At 36.7% G+C, this 20,889-nt stretch overlaps 3 protein-coding genes and 1 long non-coding RNA gene across 4 annotated transcripts; 1 reads left to right on the top strand and 3 right to left on the bottom strand.

Annotated features, from left to right (window-relative positions):
* Positions 1-489, top strand: LOC138910269 (uncharacterized). Its single transcript, XM_070201498.1, has one exon. The coding sequence runs from the start codon at positions 1-3 to the stop codon at positions 487-489; it is 489 nt and encodes a 162-aa protein (XP_070057599.1).
* A 21-nt stretch (positions 490-510) lies between these two features.
* LOC138910670 (uncharacterized) lies at positions 511-3,627 on the bottom strand. The gene is made up of 2 exons (XR_011415819.1): positions 3,581-3,627; positions 511-731 (listed from the first exon to the last, which is right to left on the bottom strand). It is a non-coding gene; the product is annotated as an uncharacterized lncRNA (long non-coding RNA).
* A 1,169-nt stretch (positions 3,628-4,796) lies between these two features.
* LOC108947641 (uncharacterized) lies at positions 4,797-8,406 on the bottom strand. The gene is made up of 4 exons (XM_018775844.1): positions 8,162-8,406; positions 7,789-8,030; positions 5,088-5,441; positions 4,797-4,880 (listed from the first exon to the last, which is right to left on the bottom strand). The coding sequence occupies exons 1-4, from the start codon at positions 8,325-8,327 to the stop codon at positions 4,797-4,799; spliced, it is 846 nt and encodes a 281-aa protein (XP_018631360.1). The 5' UTR covers positions 8,328-8,406.
* An 11,224-nt stretch (positions 8,407-19,630) lies between these two features.
* Positions 19,631-20,248, bottom strand: LOC138910268 (protein gar2-like). The gene has a single exon (XM_070201497.1). The coding sequence runs from the start codon at positions 20,246-20,248 to the stop codon at positions 19,631-19,633; it is 618 nt and encodes a 205-aa protein (XP_070057598.1).
* Between the last annotated feature and the right edge of the window lie 641 nt (positions 20,249-20,889).

Here is a 20,889-nt window from a genome sequence, read left to right as displayed (position 1 = left end):
ATGGAAAACAGAAGGAGATTTTTCAAGAATCGTAGGGATCAGATGCAAATCAGCAAAAGCAAAGCAAAGTCCAATTCTATAATCTGCAAAAAGCACCCTAAACACAAGCAAAACCCCGGGGTTTGCTCCGTTTGTCTTAGTGAAAAACTCTCTATGCTTTCAAAAACGACTTCACGAAGTAATACTACAACTATTACTTCTTCTTCTTCTTCTTTGTCTTCTTTGTCTTCGTCTTCGGATGTGTCCTCGTGTTCTTCTCCACCTCATTATAGAACGGACAATAATGTGCTTACGAAAAGTAGATCGTTGGCTTTAATAATGAGAAGAAGAGAAGGTGGAATATTGGAAGAGAGTAATGGGAATAAGAAGAAAGGAGGATTTTTGTCTAAATTGTTAAATCTAAGGAGAAATATAAAGGATGAAGGATTGGCGCATTCAAGAACAATGAGAGAAAGGGTGATAACAAGACTCAGAACTACTGCAGCATGAAAATTTTAAAATTTTATCTTCTTCTTCTTCTTTTTTATTTGGTAAGATCTGTTTTATTATTATTAGTTTTTAGCTAGTCAAATTAGACAAAAGAAAAATATAGTACGAAAATAGGCCACGTCTGTATGAACTATATTCGTGGAAATTGTGAATGATTATCGGGAAAAACAATTACCTTTGAATATATAGTGTACAAAATTTTACAGTTTTGGTTCCTTCTTAGTGCTATGATGATGTGTTAACTTAACAACAACAATAACAACAATAACCCAGTAAAATTTCACTAATGGGGTCTGGGGAGGGTAATGTGTACGCAGACCTTACCACTAACCCGAGAGAGTAGAGAGACGGTTTCCGAAAGACCCTCGGCTCAAAAAACAAAAAGACAAAAGGACAAAAAGGGGATACAATATGAGTATCACAACAACAATCATATGATAAATAGGAACACCATGAAATCCAGAAGAAAGATGCAAAGTAAAGGGAGACAATATTAGTAAATATTAGTATCACCACAACAGTCATAAGAAAAATAGGAACACCATGAAATCTAGAAGAAAGATGCAAAGCAAAAGCGATAGCTAGTAAATAGGACATGCACTAAAAAGCAAAATAGTAAGCCACAACATTCCTACTAGCTATCTTAGACAAAAATCCTACATGGCTAGTTCCACCATGGTACGAAGTAAGGCATGACTCAACTACCTCCTAACCTACAACCCTAATACTCGACCTCCACATCTTCATATCAAGTGTCATGTCCTCGAAAATCTGGAGCCTCGCCATATCCTGTCTGATCACCTCTCCACAATACTTCTTAGGCCGCTCTCTACCTCTTCTCGTACCCTCCGCAACCAGCTGCTTCCGTACCGGAGCATCTGGCCTTCTTCTCTGAACATGTCCGAACAAAGCCTCGCTTCCCGCATCTTGTCATCAATGGGAGCCACATGCACCTTCTCCCGAATATCATCAATCCTAATCTTACCTATCCTAGTGTGCCCGCACATCCACCACAACATACTCATTTCTGCTACTTTCATCTTCTGGATATGTGAGTTCTTAACGGGCCAACACTCAGCCTCATACATCATGGCCGGTCTAACCACCACTTTATAAAACTTACCTTTGAGTATCAGTGACACTCACTTGTCACACAGGACTCCAGATGCTAACCTCCACTTCATCCATCCTACCCCAATACGGTGTGTGACATCCTCATCGATCTCCCCTCCCCCCTGGATAACCGAACCAAGGTACTTGAAGCTTCCTCTACTCGGGATGACGTGTGAATCAAGCCTCACATCTACGCCCACTTTCCCTGGCTCAGCGCTGAACTTACACTCCAGGTATTCTGTCTTCGTCCTGCTCAGCTTGAAACCATTAAACTCAAGAGTCTGTCTCCAAACCTCCAGCCTCTCGTTAACACTGGCTCGTGACTCATCAATCAGAACTATGTCATCAGCGAATAGTATGCACCATGGCACATCCCTTTGAATATGGTATGTTAACGCGTCCATCACCAGGGCGAATAAGAACGGACTGAGCGCAGAACCTTTGTGTAACCCCATTACAACCGAAAAATGCTCAGAGTCGCCTCCTACTGTCCTAACCCGAGTCTTAGCCCCATCATACATGTCCTTAATCTCCATAATGTAGGGAACCGACATACCTTTTGTCTCCAGACAGAACCTGGCGCACAATCTCATCTAACCCTTCTTAGAAGCGCCGTTTAACCTCATCATCTAGGCCCACATGCGGCGCATAGGCGCTAATGATGTTTAGGGTGCACTCTCCAACCACCAACTTAATAGTCATCAATCTATCATTCACTCGTCTAACCTAAACCACAGACTCTCTAAGTTCCCTATCCACCAAGATGCTCACTCCATTCTTACCTTTCTAGACTCTTGAGTACCAAAGTTTATACCCGTCCACGTCCCTCGCCTTCGACCCTACCCACCTTGTCTCATGAACACACGCTATATTGACCCTCCTCTTCAGGAGGATCTTCACCAACTCTATAGATTTACCCGTCAATGTACCTACGTTCCATGACCCAATTCTCAACCTACATACACCCTTGTTCCCTTTACCTCCCTTGCCTCCCACCCACCCCCTAAACCCTACCCTACCTCCCGCCCCACCCCCATTCCCCCGGGGACATGACCTCACTCGACCATCCCAGACCACAACCACTCTACCTACGGCAGAGTAAGGGGAATCACTATCACACAAGGCAACCGACTAAATCAGAAGAATACAAGTTGCAATAACATGCACATTAATATGGTAAATAAACTAGTACGAGGTAAGATGTCAACAATTTAACTCACACAACAAAGAAAAACTGGAAAACGGGAGGTACCAACTCCCGCGAGCAGAAAAAATACAATAAAAATACCGATGCCATGAGTACCAGATATAGAACGAAAGAACCTGGAGCAAGTTTTCCTGAAGCGTGTCGGATCTGCTCAAGAGCACTGGTAAGTCCTGCTGTGTCCTACCGGAAAGCTGTTCGGAAGTCGCCGGAATTTACGAAACTTGCCGGCAATTTGAACACACCGGGAAATAGTCCGTCCTCGCCGGGAAGAAGTTGCACCTGTCCAAAGAAACAGACGCACCCCCCCACACACAAAGGAGTGGGAGAGAGAAAGGGAAAGAGAGAGAGGGGAAGAAGAAGATGGAGCGGGGGTCACCGGAAAAAGCAAAACCAGAAGGGTCGCTGGTAATCAAGGGTCGCCGGAGTTGCACCAACTCGCCTGGAACACGCACGTCCCGACTCCGGCGGTGAGAACTGAAAAGAAGAGAAAGAAGAGAGAGAGAGAAAAAGGGAGAAAAGAAGAAGAAGGAGAGAGAAAGAGAAAGAGAGTGGGAGAGGGAGAGTGAGAGAGGCTGCAAAGAGAGAAGTGGACTTAACTGTAACAGCACCTGCAGCGGAAACGGCGACGGCAAAGCAGCAGATGCCGAAGTGTCGCTACTGGGGTGCTACTGAAGGTTACTGTTTTAAGAAGAAGAAGAACAGTTGAAAGAAGAGAGAGGTGATAAAAAAAGGGGATTGGGAAAACTTAACAAAAGCAGCAGATGTGTTAACTTAACAAAGTTAATGAAAAGTTATGTATATTTTTTCATGTTAAGAATGTTAGTTTGAGTGCATGTATGAATTACTAAGAAATTGGTTCTTTTTCGTATTCTTTAAGTGAAAAGTAAACAAGTAATAAAATGAACACAACGAATTTTACGTGAAAAATTATCCGGCTCAAAAGATGCAAAAACCACGACCTACCAAGTAGGATTTTCAGTTTCAACTCCACTAGAACAATGAACCAAAAAGTATCAATTATAATGCTGTAATTAAATACTCTCTAGTACTCCTACTACTCCTATTTGATTCACAAGTAACTCTAACTTGTAAAACCAATTTTCTAAAACACATTTACTAGACCTTCTCGGGAACACTTGACACTTGATTACAACTCAATTTCCTAAAACACATTTACTAGACCTTCTCGGGAACACTTGACACTTGATTACAACTCAATTTCCTAAAACACATTTACTAGACCTTCTCGGGAAGAGTAGAAGACAAGTACTCAACACAAGTGAACCACTTTATGACTCTGTTGTTGATGTGTAAAAGGATAGTTCAGAAGTCCAAACTCAATCCTATTTAAACACGACTTGAGATCTTCGAGGAGTCACTACAAAAAAAGGCCTAATTGCGGGGGTTATTTTTAAGGTTTGCAGCGGTTTAAAACCCCCGCAATATGTTATTGCGGTAGTCATTAAAACCCCCACAATAAGAGTCGTCACAATCGATTTGCGGCAGTTTTTTGCTGACCGCCAGAACTAAGTAGCGGAGGTTACTTCGCGACGGTTGACCCCCGCAGATCTAAAACTTAAATCTATTTAAAATAATTTTTAGTTACGAATTGCGGCGATTTTAAACCTCCGCAATATAATTTTTATTCTTTTTTATTAGCTTATATTTAAAGCTCCTGTCAGTCATAACCTCAAAAATTTATTAATTTTTTTAATTCATATATTATTGACAAAATTACTAATTAAGTTGTAAATCATAATCAAAGCAAAAAAATATATTTTAAAGTTAAAAGAAATCGATAACATATCATAAAATCACAAAACGTTATCATAAAATATCATTAGTCTTTAAAACTAAATTGTCAACATTAAGTAGCCTCACTCAAAAACTATTTTAAACACAAAACATTCACTCCAACATTCTAACATCCACTTCAACCACACAATTACATCGTCACAATTAATTATCTCAGATAATTACAATGAAATTAACGATTGCCACTAGAATTACTATCACTGCATGATCTTCTTGCGTCCATTGACGAAAGGGGTCCACTATCCGCATCACTTGGCTGCCATAAAAAAAATAAAGTATAAAAATTATGCCAGAATCATAAATTGCAGTAACTCTAGGTTCTACTAAATACTGTAAGTAAATAAGTGTAACAACATCAGATGCAACAACAAGGCCAGTTGTACTTATAGATTCACAAGAAACTGGTGTTAAACTTGTGCACACATTGTAGGACTAGAAAAAAATATTGAAGAACTTTACTTACCGTTGTAGGAGAAACCGTCGAAGGAGAAGCAAAGAACCCCGCAAACTGTTCTGGTATAGTCCCTTCTTTCATTATCATATATGCCTTGAAAGCGTTCATCATTTGATTGTGAGCATTCATTATTTGATTATGGTTATGTTGACATTGGGACGAACATGAACCTTCAGTACTTGAAGAACTTGTACCACCAAAATGAGGTCTTACTTGTTTAAAAACTCTACTAGGGACATGGTCTAATCCCAAACACATCACCCTTCCAGAGTGCTCTTTTCCTAGCACCTTACCAACGACATCATTTGGCAAAATTTGAGACTCGTCTATGGTGCTTTGGCTTAAAGCTAACTCATTTTTTTCCTACACAAACAAAACTCATTGTCACAACTAAGCCAACATGGATGCATTTGTCTAGTGTCAAAATTCGATTTGATCTGGATCTGGAAGGGACCAACAAATAAGAGAGACACAATGGTAATATTTAACTTGACTTGAATAAATGCCTAATCACAAAAGCCAGTGGTTGCTGAATAAGATGAACGTCTAATCAATTTATTGCTCAAGCTAACTTGGAATCGTTCTACAAGCATTATTCATCAAAATATGCCATTTGCACATATTAGTGGTAGTTTAAACTGCTACAACTAAATTTCATATTCGTAATTGCCGTTGTTCAAACGTCATATCACAAGTTTTCTAAAATTTTCAAAATGAAACAACTAAATGAAAATAGCATCAGCCATCACGTTTAAGATAAGCTACGAATTCACACAAACTTACGCATATTTCTTTTGCTTCTTCATTAACATAGACTCCATCTTCATTCTTATGAGTAGTGTTTTAAAAGGCGTGGGTGTAAGGCGGAGCGTTTTACATATGCCTCAGGTAAAATTGTAAAATAATATAATAACAATTAATATTTATAAACAGGTAAAATTACATAAAAATTAAAAAAAACTATATATATGTGTGCTCCATCCCCACAAAAAACTAATCAAAATAATCTATTATACGTTACTTACAAGCACAAGTAATTTGAGTCTAAAAGAATAAAATTTTCTATATGGAGGAACAAAAAGGATGATTAACCTGCAATTTGAACTTTGAATTTGCTGCTATGAAGAAAAATATAGTTCTCTTTGTATTTGTAAAAAAAATTAAATATTCGTTATTTTTTGGAGATATTAGCAGACTAGCGGACAAGATAAAAATTTGAGAAAATCATGAATTAGGGCTTAAATCAATAAAAAGGTCTTTACTTTTAAATTTAATACTTTTGAGTTCCTTTTTAAACCTTTTGAGTAATTACAAAACTTACTTTTGAGAATTTGGGTATTATATGAAGGACTAATCCAACAAATTTTGTTTTAATTTGAAAAGGTCTCTTGGCTTACTCCTTACTAAACAAACGCGCCCCGAACGCCCGGGCGTAAGCCCCAAATTGCGGGGCGTACGCCTCTTGAGACTTTCGCCCCACACCATCGTTCCAGGGCGTTTTTGGTACGCCTCGCCCCGGGGCTCACCCCAGAAACGCCTTTTAAAACAGAGCTTATGAGTAGCAATGTATATTTGTGCTCGTCCAGGCATTTATCCAGTCTGAGCCATCTGTAAATAAAAAATCAAATCAGAATTAGTTACTACTTAGAAATAATTACATAGTAAATTAATTTACTCACCATCTCAGCCCTTCTCGTAGTATTGGCTTTGGAACCACCTGTGTGTGGAATCGTCTATTTTTTTTCTATTTTCAGCATTTCTTTTACGCATTTCCTTATAAAAATATATTTCAAACTCAATTAGAAGAACAAACAATAATATAATTGTAAAGACTAGTAGAAGCAGTTACATAAGTACCTTTGTTGAATCTTTATATTGGTAATCAATAAAAAAAATCCATTGATCCGGCGGAATTCCATCCAATACATTATCAATAATCTCAGTTCTACTTTTAAGTGGGTTTTCAAATGCACTCCAAAAGTTGAGCCTATTTGCAGCCTATTTCTTTCCAATAGATTTATAAACATGTGGTCGTGCAACTGACTCTGTATTAAAGAAGAACTTGGGCATCAAAAATAAAACATTGGTTAGCATGTCCTTGTGGTTTTTGTACAATAAAAGGTCTTGTCTATTTGCTTTTTTTGTCTCTGTTCTTGTAAGATTCTCTTGTTTACAGCAAAGTGTTAAGGTGTACTCTTTACTGAACTTGTGATTCTTGTTCAACAAAAAGTTATGGCTGATCTCCATTTAAGAAAGAAAAAGGTAAATGGTGCATCAATCTGTAAAAGTATCCAAGGTTAAACCAAGTATCATGGTTTGTGGATTCTAATGGCAGATCAGTCATTAATTAACATGCTTCTTAAGCAAAACGGTAAGGCTTACTATGTTCTGCCAAAGTCTTGAGTAGGCCTGATGAAATGTCAGAGCAGAGTATATAATATTTTGGTCAAGAATATAAATAACAAGCCTTGACAATGAATTGTCAAGCCTACTTCATACCTTTTTTTATGTTAGTAAATCTTTGTTGATCCATTTTTCAGGAGTTGATAGCACTTTTATATGCAACAATAATTTTGTTCATTTACAGAATGCTCCTAATCCTATTAGTTCTAAGAATGTAGAGCTATAGTTCAAAGACAAAATAGAGATATAGTTGTCTTTCTCCAAAAACAAAAACAGTGATATAGTTATAAGAATGTAGAGCTTATACCTTTATAATTTGATCGAAGACGCGATTAAAGTATGAGATAGGTAAACTCGACCATTTCTCACAGTGGATAGAAAATAAAGTGCAGTCACATGCTAAAATTCCACAAAATCCTGAAAGGAGGCCGCGTGCATCTCCAAATGGTTCATCCAGGTAATCAAAATCAACCACAATACGTTCTTCACACGTTAAATTTAGCACTTCGTTAATTTTCACTTTGAGTTTCTTGATATTTTGTTCCGAATCTGTATAACAAAAAAGATCAGCTGAATCCAAAAATAAAGACTTTTAGCTACACTACATTAATTTTGTTCAATGACTGTTGCCTCAACTTGAAGGGACTGCTGAATATGTACTAATAGTCAAAAGTATTTACCTATTGCTTCTACAGTCCAATGGCTCCCTGAATGCTTTCTAGATGAGGCCTGAACTGTTGGACCTGGCTGTGATGAGTCCTGATCTGTTGGAGTCGAGTGAACTAACCAAGATGGCTGTGATGCAGGGTAAACTGCCGGTGCCGGCTGTGATGCGGCCTGATCCATTGGAGCTAGATGGGATGTTGAGTGAACTGATTGAGAAGTCTATAATACCGACTGAAATGTTGGAGCCGCCTGCGATGTGGGCTGAAATGATGGGGTCAGATATGTTGTGGCCAAAATTAATGTGGTCGGATATGTTGGCATGCATGGCATTGATTGGAGAAAAGAAAGTGTTGATTCAATACCTTGTGACTGATCTGAATTTTCCTTTTTCAGCAAACGCTTGAACCTTGCCATATCTGCAATTCAATAATGAATGAATTTAATAAGCAATGCAAAGAGAATCCACAAACTTCAAGATAAAAGAATGGTGTGCAAGTCGGAATCTAATTTAAGATATACACATAAATTTACTAAAGTTCTCTTTCTCATAGCTGGTATTATAGCATGCTCATAACCTTGATAACCATCATATCTAAGAAGTGAAAAAAAAAGTCCTAGAAGTAGTACTCTGAAAACCAAGGAATTCACAAAGTCACATACTCACATGCCCTTCTGTATTTCACAATAGTTGTATCCTAATGGCAATTTCAGAACAGTCATGTTCGGATGTGTAAATGAAAATTAGATCTTATTTTTATCCTACAAAAAGCCCTTCTTTACAAATCACAACATCATAATCTCACACTCTTCCCTTTTCTCTTGAACAATATTTCAGTTCAGAAAATGGCTTCTAAATTTTCATCAGCAATGCTTCTGCCTTACCTCTTTCTCATACAATATCAAGTTAATAAAATATAGCTCATGAAAATAGTAGTAGCTGAGAAATATAAAAAAATAAGAATCCAATATGGTTAAAAAGTAAACATTCAAAGAAATATTTGAACATGTTAGATCCACATTATAATAGCTTATCAAACTCTTACTGAATTCTACGCAAAACTCGAGCAACAAACAATCACAAAATTTTCATAAAGAATAAATATCACTTTCTTAGCCAAAATATAGTAAGTTTTGAAGAAAAAAACACTAATCAAAATATCCTAATCAAGCAAAAAAAGATTGTCCAAATTCTTGTTGCAATTGCAATTTGGATATTTTATTATATCTATTCAGTCATATGCTCCTCTGTTGCAATTTGGATATTCTCGTAATCAACATAAAAAAAATATCCAAATTCTTGTTGTCTCAATGGCTCATTCTCGTATATTTCTTATTCATCAACCTCTCCCATATCAAACAAATCTCTTGGCTTTAGATGTACAGCGACACTCCATCCTTTATCAGTTTCATCATCAACATAGTAGACCATATTTGCTTGAGATGCCTCAATATATGGATCATCATCCTCGCGATCACCAGGGTGGATCAATTTAGAGAAGTTGACACAATTAAACTTCCAAACATCTATTTTGAACCCTCTATTTCGAGTAGTGTCAGCCCACTGGCATTTAAAGAGAACAACCTTGAACCGACCATAATAATTAAGCTCAATAATATCTTCCAACTTCCCATAATATGTCAGGTGTGCTTGTCTTGCATATCTATCTGAACTAGATGCAACACACGAAGTGTTAGAGACAAGAAAAACTCCACTATTTTGAGTTTTTAATCCTTGTTCTCTAGACAAAGTCCGAAATTTGAGTCCATTAATGTTATAAGCACTGAATCTTCTTGCATCTTGTGCTGGACCTTGTGCTAAGAACTTGATATCATCAGAGATAGTGTCTGCTATATCTGGATTCATAATCTAAATAAATAAAATATTTTTATTAGAAATTACAACTTGATACAAGAAAGCTTAGGAAACCAATTAGGAAACATTTTAAATATCATTCACTCACTCGCTTAGGAAACCAATCAGCGAACTCTTTACTAACTCTCCTCTCTACCTCTGTTGGTGAAAGTCTTCGGCCTCTACTTCTTTTGATGTGATGTCTAAATTCACTACAAAGGTGTTATATGCATAAATTTTAATCCAATTACTCTAAATATTTATTATAAATCAAATCAAATCAAATTTCTTACTCAATAAATGGCTTTACTGCTGCGCAATTAAGTAACACATATCGATGAGCTTGAGTTTTCTCCAAAAGAGTCAATGGTTCTATTGTGGAGCCTCCAACGGGTTTACCTTGTTGAGGGGACATAGATGACACTTCGGAAGCCTCATTATAATTTGGTTCATCGTTTACACGTTTAGGTCGATTTAACCTTGACTCAATTCCCTCAAAATAACGAGAATAAAGAGTTAGAGCTTCTTCAACTATGTAACCTTCAGCTATAGAACCTTCTGGTTGTGATTTATTTCCTACAAGGGACTTGAAATGACCTAATAATCTATAACTAAAATAATAAAGTGTTAGAAGAAACATTTACATTGAAATACTATTACAAGATCTATTAAAATAATTTTGAATAAGAAATATTTCACCTTTCAACAAAATACATCCACCAATAATGTACCGGGCCACCTTTATTACTTCATCCACTAGATGAACAGTTAGATGAACCATTACAGTAAAAAATGATGGAGGAAATAACATCTCTAGATGTCAAAGAGTTTCCACAATCCGATTTTGTAGCTTTTCTAGGCCTGAAAGGCTTAATCTTTTCAGACAAAGATGCCTAAAAAAGGAGAAAAGCTCTACCAACGTTGCAACAACCTGGTTTGGAAGCACATTGTGGATTGCTATTGGTAACAGTTGTTCCATAAGGATGTGACAATCATGACTTTTTAATCAAAAGATTCTTTTTTTATCCAAATAAATACAACGAGATATATTACTTGAATAACCATCTGACACTGAGATATTCTTTAAAGTATTTAGGAAGGCCAGTTTTTTCTCCTTTGGAATTGTAAATGCATCAAGCCGGCATTCATTATTCTCATCCGGCCAAAGATCGCGCCTTATACCCATATCTTGTAGATCTCTTCGAGCCTTAACATGATCCTTTGATTTTTCTTTATCATTTAGCAAAGAGTATATAATATTATCAAACACATTCTTTTCAATATGCATAACATCTAAATTATGGCACAATGAGTTAGACTCCCAACATGGAAGATCAAAGAATATGCTTTTTTTTCCCTCCATTGTTGAGTTACACCTTCTCCAACACTCTTTTTCCTATTTTGTTTCCTGGTATCATTCAATTCTGCTTGTCTTCCAAATATGACATTGATATCTTTCACTTTTTGCAAAATGTCTGATCCCGATAACTTCTTTGAAGGGGTCCTCTCTTCAACATTTCCATCAAAACGATGTCTCATCATTCTATATTTATGGTTTCTTCCCAAAAACCGACGATGGCCAATAAAATATCACTTTCTACTATGACGAAGTCGACAAGGTTCTGCGTCAAAATTATAAGATGGGCATGCAAGACCAGTATGTGTATTCCAACCAGATAAGATATCAAGTCCAGAAAAGTCGCTAACTGTCCACATAAGAGCTGCTCACATTCTAAACATTTCATCCTTTGATTAATCAAAAGTATCCAATACTTCACTCCACAACTCATTCAACTCCTTAATAAGGGGTTGTAGGTATACTTCTATATTATTCCCCGCCGTACGTGGACCTGAAATAATCATTGAGAGGATAAAATTTGGTTGCTTCATACACAATCAAGGAGAAAGGTTATATGGAACCAAAACTACATGTCAATTGCTATAATTAGTATTCATCATCCCAAAAGGATTGAACCCATCACTAGCCAGGCCTAATCGAATATTTCGAGGATCGGAAGCAAATACAGGAAAAGTTGTATTAAACCTCTTCCATGCCTCACCATCTCTAGGGTGTCTTATGGTTCCATCTTTGTTACCATCCTCTGCATGCCATCTCATATGCTCTGCAATCTTAGAGCACATGAACAATCTTTGTAATCTTGGTTTTAATGGAAAGTAGCGCAAAAGTTTTGCAGGCTTCTTATTTTTCTTCTTCTTTTGTTTCTTACTTGTAGTTGGTTCATGGTCTTTACTGCTCTCCTTCTCGGGCTTCCATCTAGAAGTGTGACAATACTTGCATGCTTCTGCATTAACATCATCCTCCCAGTATAATATGCAATCATTTGGACAAGCATCTATCTTGATATAATCAAGACACAACTTACTGATGGTCTTCTTGGCTTCATAAAAAAAATGAGGAATCTTTGCAAATTTAAATGCATCTCTAAGTAGATCTAGTATCATAGTCATTCCCTGGTCACTTAACCCAGACAAACATTTTATGTGATAAAGCTTTAACAAAAATTTTAACTTTGAATACTTAGACCCTTCATATAATTCTTGACGTCCATCTCTAAGCAACTCAAAAAAATCTTTGTTATTTGAAGTAGGCATATCATGTATCATTTCTTCTTCTCCAACTACTTGTGATGGACCTATATCAACACCCTCATGTCTTAAGCCCCTGAATGTTTCATTAATCAACAATTCTATAGGATTTTCAATGGGTGGTGCATCTTGAGTGACTTCTATGTTTCCAGAATTATGCAATATATTCATTTCCCCATGCATAACCCAAGTGACATAGTTTTGAGGGAACGGCTTGTCGATCAAATGATCAAACACTATATTTCTAGTCTGCCAAATGCAAAATCTAGAAATTGATTCAAACCAAACAAATATTCTGGTGTGTTCCTAAGCATTCCAATTCAAGATTTATCCATTAAAAATTAGATTATTGTGCAATAATATCACCTATAAGATTTCATGAGAAAGAAAATGAGTAGTCTATTAGTATAAGTTAACAAAACAGAAAATGAAAAAATTAATTAATTCTAACAGAGAACATACATAGCCAAATATCTTAAGAAAAGATTATTATGATTTTCATGAAGTACCGGTAGATTTGAGATAGATTGTCAAAATAAGGGAGGCTTACTTTAGAAGGAGAAGTTAAAAAAATTGAAAGTCATAGGATAAATTTTGATTCTAAAGGTTTTGTTTTCTCTTGGTTTTGTATGTACTCCATTATAACTTAAAAAAGTTGAAAGTTATAGGATGAACTTTGATTCTAAAAGGTTTTGTTTTCTCTTGGTTCTGTATGCACTCCTTTATAACATGGCTTTAAAGAAAATTTAAATTATTTCATGCTACCAACCATCTAGTTATACGATGGAGGTTTAATTGTATCATGGAACTGGAATGTGTAGTTTTGTAAACTAGAATGTGTAGTTTAATTTAAACTGTTTCATGCTTATCCATGTGCTGGAATTTAATTGTATCCATATGTAAACTAAAATTTGATTAGATAGGTCCAGTTCTGTAATAAACTGTTTTACTGGAGTAAAACAGTACACCCATATAAACAGTAAAACAGTTTATTAAAGAAAATTTACCAAACTTTTGCTCAAACACCAAACCTTAGAATCACAATGCACCCATATAAATCCTCATACAATATGGCATAAAAATTTATATTTTCTGCTAGTTCAACAAAGAAAACTCAAATAAACAGAGAAAATAAAAATCTAACATAAAGTATCCAAAAAAACAGTAAAAATAAAATTAAAGCCACATGCAATAGAAAACATACAAAAGTTACAGATTATACAAACCCAATGGGGAAGATGAAAGACCCATTTGTAGAAATAATATTGCACTAAACCAAAAATAGAGTAGAAGAACTTACTGTAATTGAAGATACTTGTCGATTACTATGACAGAGTGAGTGATTGAGATGCCTTTGCCACTGCTATAGGGGAAAAACATGAAGAAAATCAAAGAAAAAAGAGGGGAAAACGAGGGTTTGAGTTCAAATCTTACAAACGGAATGAGAAATTTACACAAAACTTTCAATTCTAAGAAAAATAAAGTAGAAAGAATCATGAAATTTGAGTTAATCTCTCAAAATTGAGATCTTTACCTTGAGTTTTTAAGCGTGGTGGAGGTTTTCATCTTTTGAGAAGTGGGCGGAGGTTTTGAGATTTTGAGAAGTGGGCAGAGCTTTTGAGCTTTTGAGAAAAAAATGAACGAAGCAAAAAATAGCGTGGAAAATATTAGCGCGCTGTTTTTTGCAGATAGCTTAGGTTTTCAGCCGCCGCTATTTTCTTATATTGTGTCAGTTAAGTAAACCCCTCTTATTTAATGAAATTTGTGAGGGTTGGAGCTGACCCCCGCTATTAAACCGCCGCAATTAGGCCCTTGTTTTTGTAGTGAGTCCTATTCATAGTCATCTTCCTCTTTGATAGGACTCTTATTGTTCCAAAGATTCCACAAGCTTTGGGACTTTTGTCTCTGACGGACTTATCCATATCTTCTTGAGCAACGACCTTTATCACTTACAACAGCCATCTTCCACTAAACTCGGACCCGGTAACGTTGAGATAAAGTTACACTGTCTTGTACAAACATACAAGTATCAATCAAGAGGAGTTGATCCTTTAACCTGAGAAGCTGGTTCTTCACAACAGATAAACAACTACCTTGAGGATATGGTTCGTTGAGTAATTAGTCATATTTTGTTAATCATCAAACCTTCAATACTCAACAAATTCTCCCTTTTTGATGATGACAAACTTTGTACCCAGAACCAACAATCACATCAAAGTACCAGATGATCACATCAAGTACATGTATGTCCCCACCTTATCTTCCCCCTTTTGGCATCATCGAAAAAACACACACAAATGTTAGACAGTAAGCACATATAGTGTAAGATTCAAAGCCTATCATGCGACAACACAAGCATAAGAAAAGGCAAATATACTAAACTGATGATCCAAAAGAGTGCAAATCATTAAAATAGAGGAATGTGAAATATTAAGTAGTTCCAAAAGAAGCCCAGGGCCTTGACTTTATCATTAGAACACAATAAATAAGCATAGTGCAGACAACTCAGACTAAGAAAGAAAAAACAAAAGATAAGACATCACTAGAAAGGAAAACGAACTAAGGACACTGGGAAGGAACATGTTCAAGGGTGAGAGGCAGAGGGAGTCTAGGCTTTCACAAGGGTAGTAATCCGTTGAGCATGGGCCTCCCTGTCTATTCGTAGCTCTTTCCTGAGTTGCTTAGTTTCCTGTCTCAGTTCATTATTATCTTCAGGAAGCTTGGCATTCTCTTCAATAGCAACTCCAACCTTTTGTTGTGTTCTGCAACCCTACATCTCCCATGAAAAATGGTAGATCCTGTGGGTCCTCTAGCTGTCACGTCCCAAACTCGGGGAGCACGACTGGCGCTCAACCGAGTAAACCCGGCTGAGCAAGCCTATTAGATTTCATTCTACCCAATCTCATTCATGAAATAAGAGGAGATATACTCCATTAATCAAACACTGAGAAGATTTCATTAACAACTTCCATTCATTCTATTAGCAACTTCGTTCATAATTTCCAAAGTATTACAAGTTTATAGATATAATGAAAAACATGTTTGCCAAATAGCAACATTTCTAGTTCAATTCCCAACATCATACACCACCCACAACCTATCTACGGAGCCTCTAAATATGACAGAAGAATAGTATGGAAGTACGGGCAACAAGGCCCTGGCTATACCTCAAGACACAAAGTGCAACATCAAGTGACATCGGGCCCGGAATAGAGTAGGGATCACCAAAACCTGCTGAATAGGGAGTAACTGCTAACGAGGACCAAAGTTGCACCACTGATGAATCACCTGCATCCATTGAAGATGCAGCGCCCCCGACAAAAGGGACGTTAGTACATATGGACTAGTACTAGTATGTAAAGCTAATTGTCCTCTTTCAAAATAGAATACCAATGTAAGAACCAACAAGTAACAATAAATGATATTCAAATGCCAAGTTAAAATATAATAATTTCCAAAATATGAAGATAACACTGTGAAGTGATAATAAAAATATGATGATAATATTATATTTGGTTGGGAGATCTTTAGCATCGATATACCACTGTTCACAATATCACCGTTCACAATACCAATGTTCACAATACCAATAATCACAATACCAATGTTCACAATACCAATATTCACAATACCAATACCACCATACTTTTAGCACAGAGTCCGATCACGACCTGATTGGCTAGGCTATCTCATTAAAACAAATCAATCACAATTACTATCCATACCAATACCACCGTAATTTTAACACGGAGTCCGATCACGACCCAATCGGATAGGCTATCTCATTAGAGAAATCAACCACAATTACTATCAATACCAATACCACCGTAATTTTAACACAGAGTCCGATCACGACCCGATCGGCTAGGCTGTCTTATTTGAAGACATCAACCAAAATCTCAATTTCAATTACAATTTTCAGCACAATCACCACCATGTGTGCGACAAGGAGTCCGATCACGACCCAATCGGCTAGGCTGTCTTATTCGAGACATCAACCCTTTTATATCAATCAATCTCATCCCAATTAAGAGGAATAATTTTATCACATCAATCTCATCCCAAATAAAGGGAATAATTCACAAAAATAACATATGTGCAAATGTATTTACCTCATCATCTTTCACATTGTATAAATATCCACTAGTATTTTCAATCAATAACAACAACAATATTTCTTTGGATCTTTTGTCCATTCATAAGATTCTTTATTCAAGGCATGGTGGCCATATTTGATATTCCACACTTTCATTTCTTCCCTCTCATGTATCATCATCATAAATATGAGCATGACTTGAGTTTATAAGCTTTTAGGCAATTTTATTTTCGAAGTCAATTCAGAATAGTTGAATCAAGGCTCATTTCATAACCTTTATCACATCATTTCATTTTATTGGCACCATTGGCCACAAGTATAACTTTCACTTATATCAATCATCGCATTTCATACTTCTTTCACATCTTTTAATTCCATTGGCACCATTGGCCACAAGTTTAACTTTCACTCTTGCACATTGGCCACACATTATATTCCAATTCACTTATTTCACTTCCAACCATCTTTATAGGTTATCAACAGAAAGATATTTCCAATCAAGACTTTAGGTACACATATGAGCAATTAAGAGTCTTAAGCATATTGAGTTTTATCACACAATTTGGAATCATAACCTTCATTTGAAACACAACTCAAAGACATATCATTTTAATACACATATCATTCTTGAACATATTCCCAAAGGATAACATAATGTGTTAGGAACATTCGGAACACATTTTGAATACTTAATTCTCGACACTTTGCTTATTTGAGATAATCGAATTTATTGGGAACAACTTGAAACATATAATAAGGAACTTGAGACAACCATACTTGAAACTTATGAGAACATCATTGAATTCAATTCTAAGAGAGTAGTTTAGCCAACATACCTTGCTTTGAGCTTTTCTCAAATTACTACAACGTTTCAAAAATTCTAGCAATCCCAATCTATTTTGAGACATAACAAAATTGAACCATTATTAGGAAGATATTCATGATCTCAACTCATTTGAGCATTTTATCAAACACTAGGTGTGCAAATTTAACTACAAGGTTCTTCTACAAGATTTCCTTCACTCCACAACCCAATATTTACTTATTTGAGCTCAACAATCTTTCCACAAACCTTATTAGTACAAGCATGTATAAATAATACTCTTATACCCAAGAATCATACTCCAAATCAACCATCTTTTACCCAGATTTGAAATTGAAAACTAGGGTATGGAACCTTACCTCTTAGATGAAGATCTTGTGAGTTTTCCTTGTTGGATTTCAAAGCTTGGGCAAGATCTTGATGAACAAAACACTTCATCTACTTTATCTCTCTATAACACTCTCACTTCTCTCTAAATAACCTCAGATAATTGCCCCAAAATAAGCCTCAAAGCCTATTTATCAAAATGGGGTCGGGTTATGAAAATAGGAAAATTAACCCTCTGAAATCAGGTCTGCGGTCGCATAATGGACCGCAGAATGGCTATGCGGGTCGCAAAATGTTCCGCAAAATTGGTGCCAAAAACTGGGCTGTACTGGTCCATTCTGCGACCAGTTTTGCGGTTGCAGAAGCACTTTCTCGATCACATAATTATTCTGCGATTGTAGAATTTGTCGCAAAATCACATTTTTCAAGCCTTTGGTAATTTGGTCATAACTTCTTGTAGGAATGTCCAAATGACGAACGGTTTGAAGCATTAGAAACTATACACATAGACCTTTCGTTTGATAGTAATACACCATATAACTATTCATATCAAGATATCTATGCTCGTTTGAAGTTAGATCTTGTGCGAACTCACTTGAAACTTTATCCCATCATAAACTTTTCAACTTGACTTAGCCTTGGGGCTCTTCTTAGACCATAAACCATTCTTAATGCACCTCATACATATATTATCATGATTAATTGATATAATTCTTATAATAGCCCTTGTCTGAACATAAAAGAATATAATTAGCGCATATCAACTTTCTTACTAGTGCTCAAGTACTTCGAAATTTTTTTCCGGGGTGTTACACTAGACTTGATCTCCTCATATCCATACTGCTTGAGGGTAACAACATCTAAAACATCATTGTGGTTTCCAAACTTAAGCTGAGGTAAGGTAATGTTGAGCTTGTCAAATAACTCAGTTAACATGAAACCATATGACATAGCATGCTTTGGTTTGGAGGTATATGCAGCTCTTGCCATGTACTGAATTATCAGGCTAGGGAGATTGATAGGTCAACCAGTGTCAAGCAGTTCCATCATATCCATGTCTAGTAGAGTATCCTTATGCCTTCTATCAGATCTCTGAAGAATGCAGAAGTTGACAAACTGAAACAGTAGCTTGTGAAAGGGGGTCATATCAGTCTTGTACACTTTCTGGGGAGAATCTAGTTTAAACTTTTGTGAGAACTTCCTGGTGACCACAATGCCAATGTCAACATCATTGTCTATGGCTAGCCACTTATTCTTTAAATAATTGTCAAATCCCAAAGAAGGGATATTGAGAAGTAGTCCCAATTCCTCAGTATCAAACTCCATGTCGAAGCCCCCTACGTTATTCTTGACTACCTTCCCATAAAAAGTGAAATTTGTGTAGAACTCCACCATAGTAGGAACACATACTGGGGGGAAAGCTTTGACAATCATGTGTTTCCACCCTTGTAGCTCAAGTTTCTCAACCGGTTGAGCCATTCCCTTCTCATCAGTGTTCGCAAGAATCTTCCTATTTAGTACTTTTTTGTTCCTAAACTCTGTGAGTAGATCAACTGCAACTGAAATATTCTGCTTTGTCTTACCCCTACTAGCCCTTGCAGAAGATGTAGCAGGTTTGGCGTCTTTGGCTCCCCTTTTCTTTGGTGTTGCAGACTTTGCTGGCAAGGCTGAATCAGATTTATCTTCTCCATCCACCTCAACAACAGGTTCCATAATTGAAACCTTCTTCTTTGGCTTCTTTGCACTTTTGGACTCCTTCATGATTTGTGAGAGGAGTTCTAGCAGGAGGAACCACTTTTTTTTTTTGTTGAAACTGTTGTCTTTGTAGCTTTCTCAGTGGTTTCTGAGTTCTTCCCTACCTCAGATAGTGGCACATCATCTTCATCACTGCTAACATCTTCATCTCCAGTGAAAGGAGTCAACAGAGACCCAGGTTCTTGAGCCCTCATCTCCTTACCAATTTCTTCTAAAGGGGCTATGACAGTGTTTCCAATTGTCATAGAGATTTCAGATTCCTCACTCTCATTCCCTTCTTCTTTCTCACTCTCGTCATTACCTTCTTCACTCTCACCTACCTTTTCTTGACCCTTTCCATCACTTTCGGAAACTTCCTCTTCTTCACTCAGATTTTCTTCTTCTACAGAGTTATTAGCATGTTCACCTGTCTTATCCTCTGTATCACTCTCCTTCTCATCTCCAGATACTCCCTCATTCTCACTCTTTCCTTCTTCATTTTCTATGTTCTGAGCTTTATGTTCCTCATGACTGGTCACAACTTCTTCTTCCTTCTCACCTTCATCATTTTTCTCATCCTCAGTCCAGCTAAAATTAAGGCCATCAAAAGCCTCCTTTTGTACTGGTACTTTATATCCTTCCCACTCAACCACAGGCTCCATAACCGTTGTATCTACCTCATTTCCTAAATCCCCTGTATTGTAACGACTCGATCGGTTATTTTGAGTATTTACGCTCCTTTAAACTATTTGAGGTCTTGCATAACTTCGTACGAGGTATTATGACTTGTGTGAACTGTCGGTTTTGGTTTTAAGGTATTTCGGAGTTCGCTTGGAAGAACAAATTTCATGTTGGAAGCTTAAGTTGAAATAGTTAACCGGATATTGACTTATGTGTAAACGACCCCGGAATAGAATTTTAATGATTCCAACAGCTCCGTATAGTAATTTTGGACTTAGGATCGTGCTCGAAATTTTATTTGGAAGTCCGTAGTTAAATTAGGCTTGAAATGGCTAAAATAGGAATTTAAGCTTGGAAGTTTGACCAGGGAGTTGACTTTTTGATATCAGGTTCGGAATCCAGTACCGAAAATTTTTATAGCTCTGTTATGTCATTTATGACTTGCGTGCAAAATTTGAGGTCAATCGGACTTGATTTGATAGATTCCGGCGTCGTTTGTAGAAATTGAAAGTTTCGAAGTTTATTAGGCTTGAATCTATGTGTGATTCGTGTTTTTAGTGTTGTGGGATGTGATTTGAAGACTCGACTAAGTTCGTATGATGTATTAGGACTTGTTGGTATA

The sequence above is a fragment of the Nicotiana tomentosiformis genome, chromosome 4, assembly GCF_000390325.3.
Source record: "Nicotiana tomentosiformis chromosome 4, ASM39032v3, whole genome shotgun sequence".
In the NCBI taxonomy this organism is placed as follows: Eukaryota; Viridiplantae; Streptophyta; class Magnoliopsida; order Solanales; family Solanaceae; genus Nicotiana; species Nicotiana tomentosiformis.
This window is presented reverse-complemented; position numbering and strand designations above follow the sequence as displayed.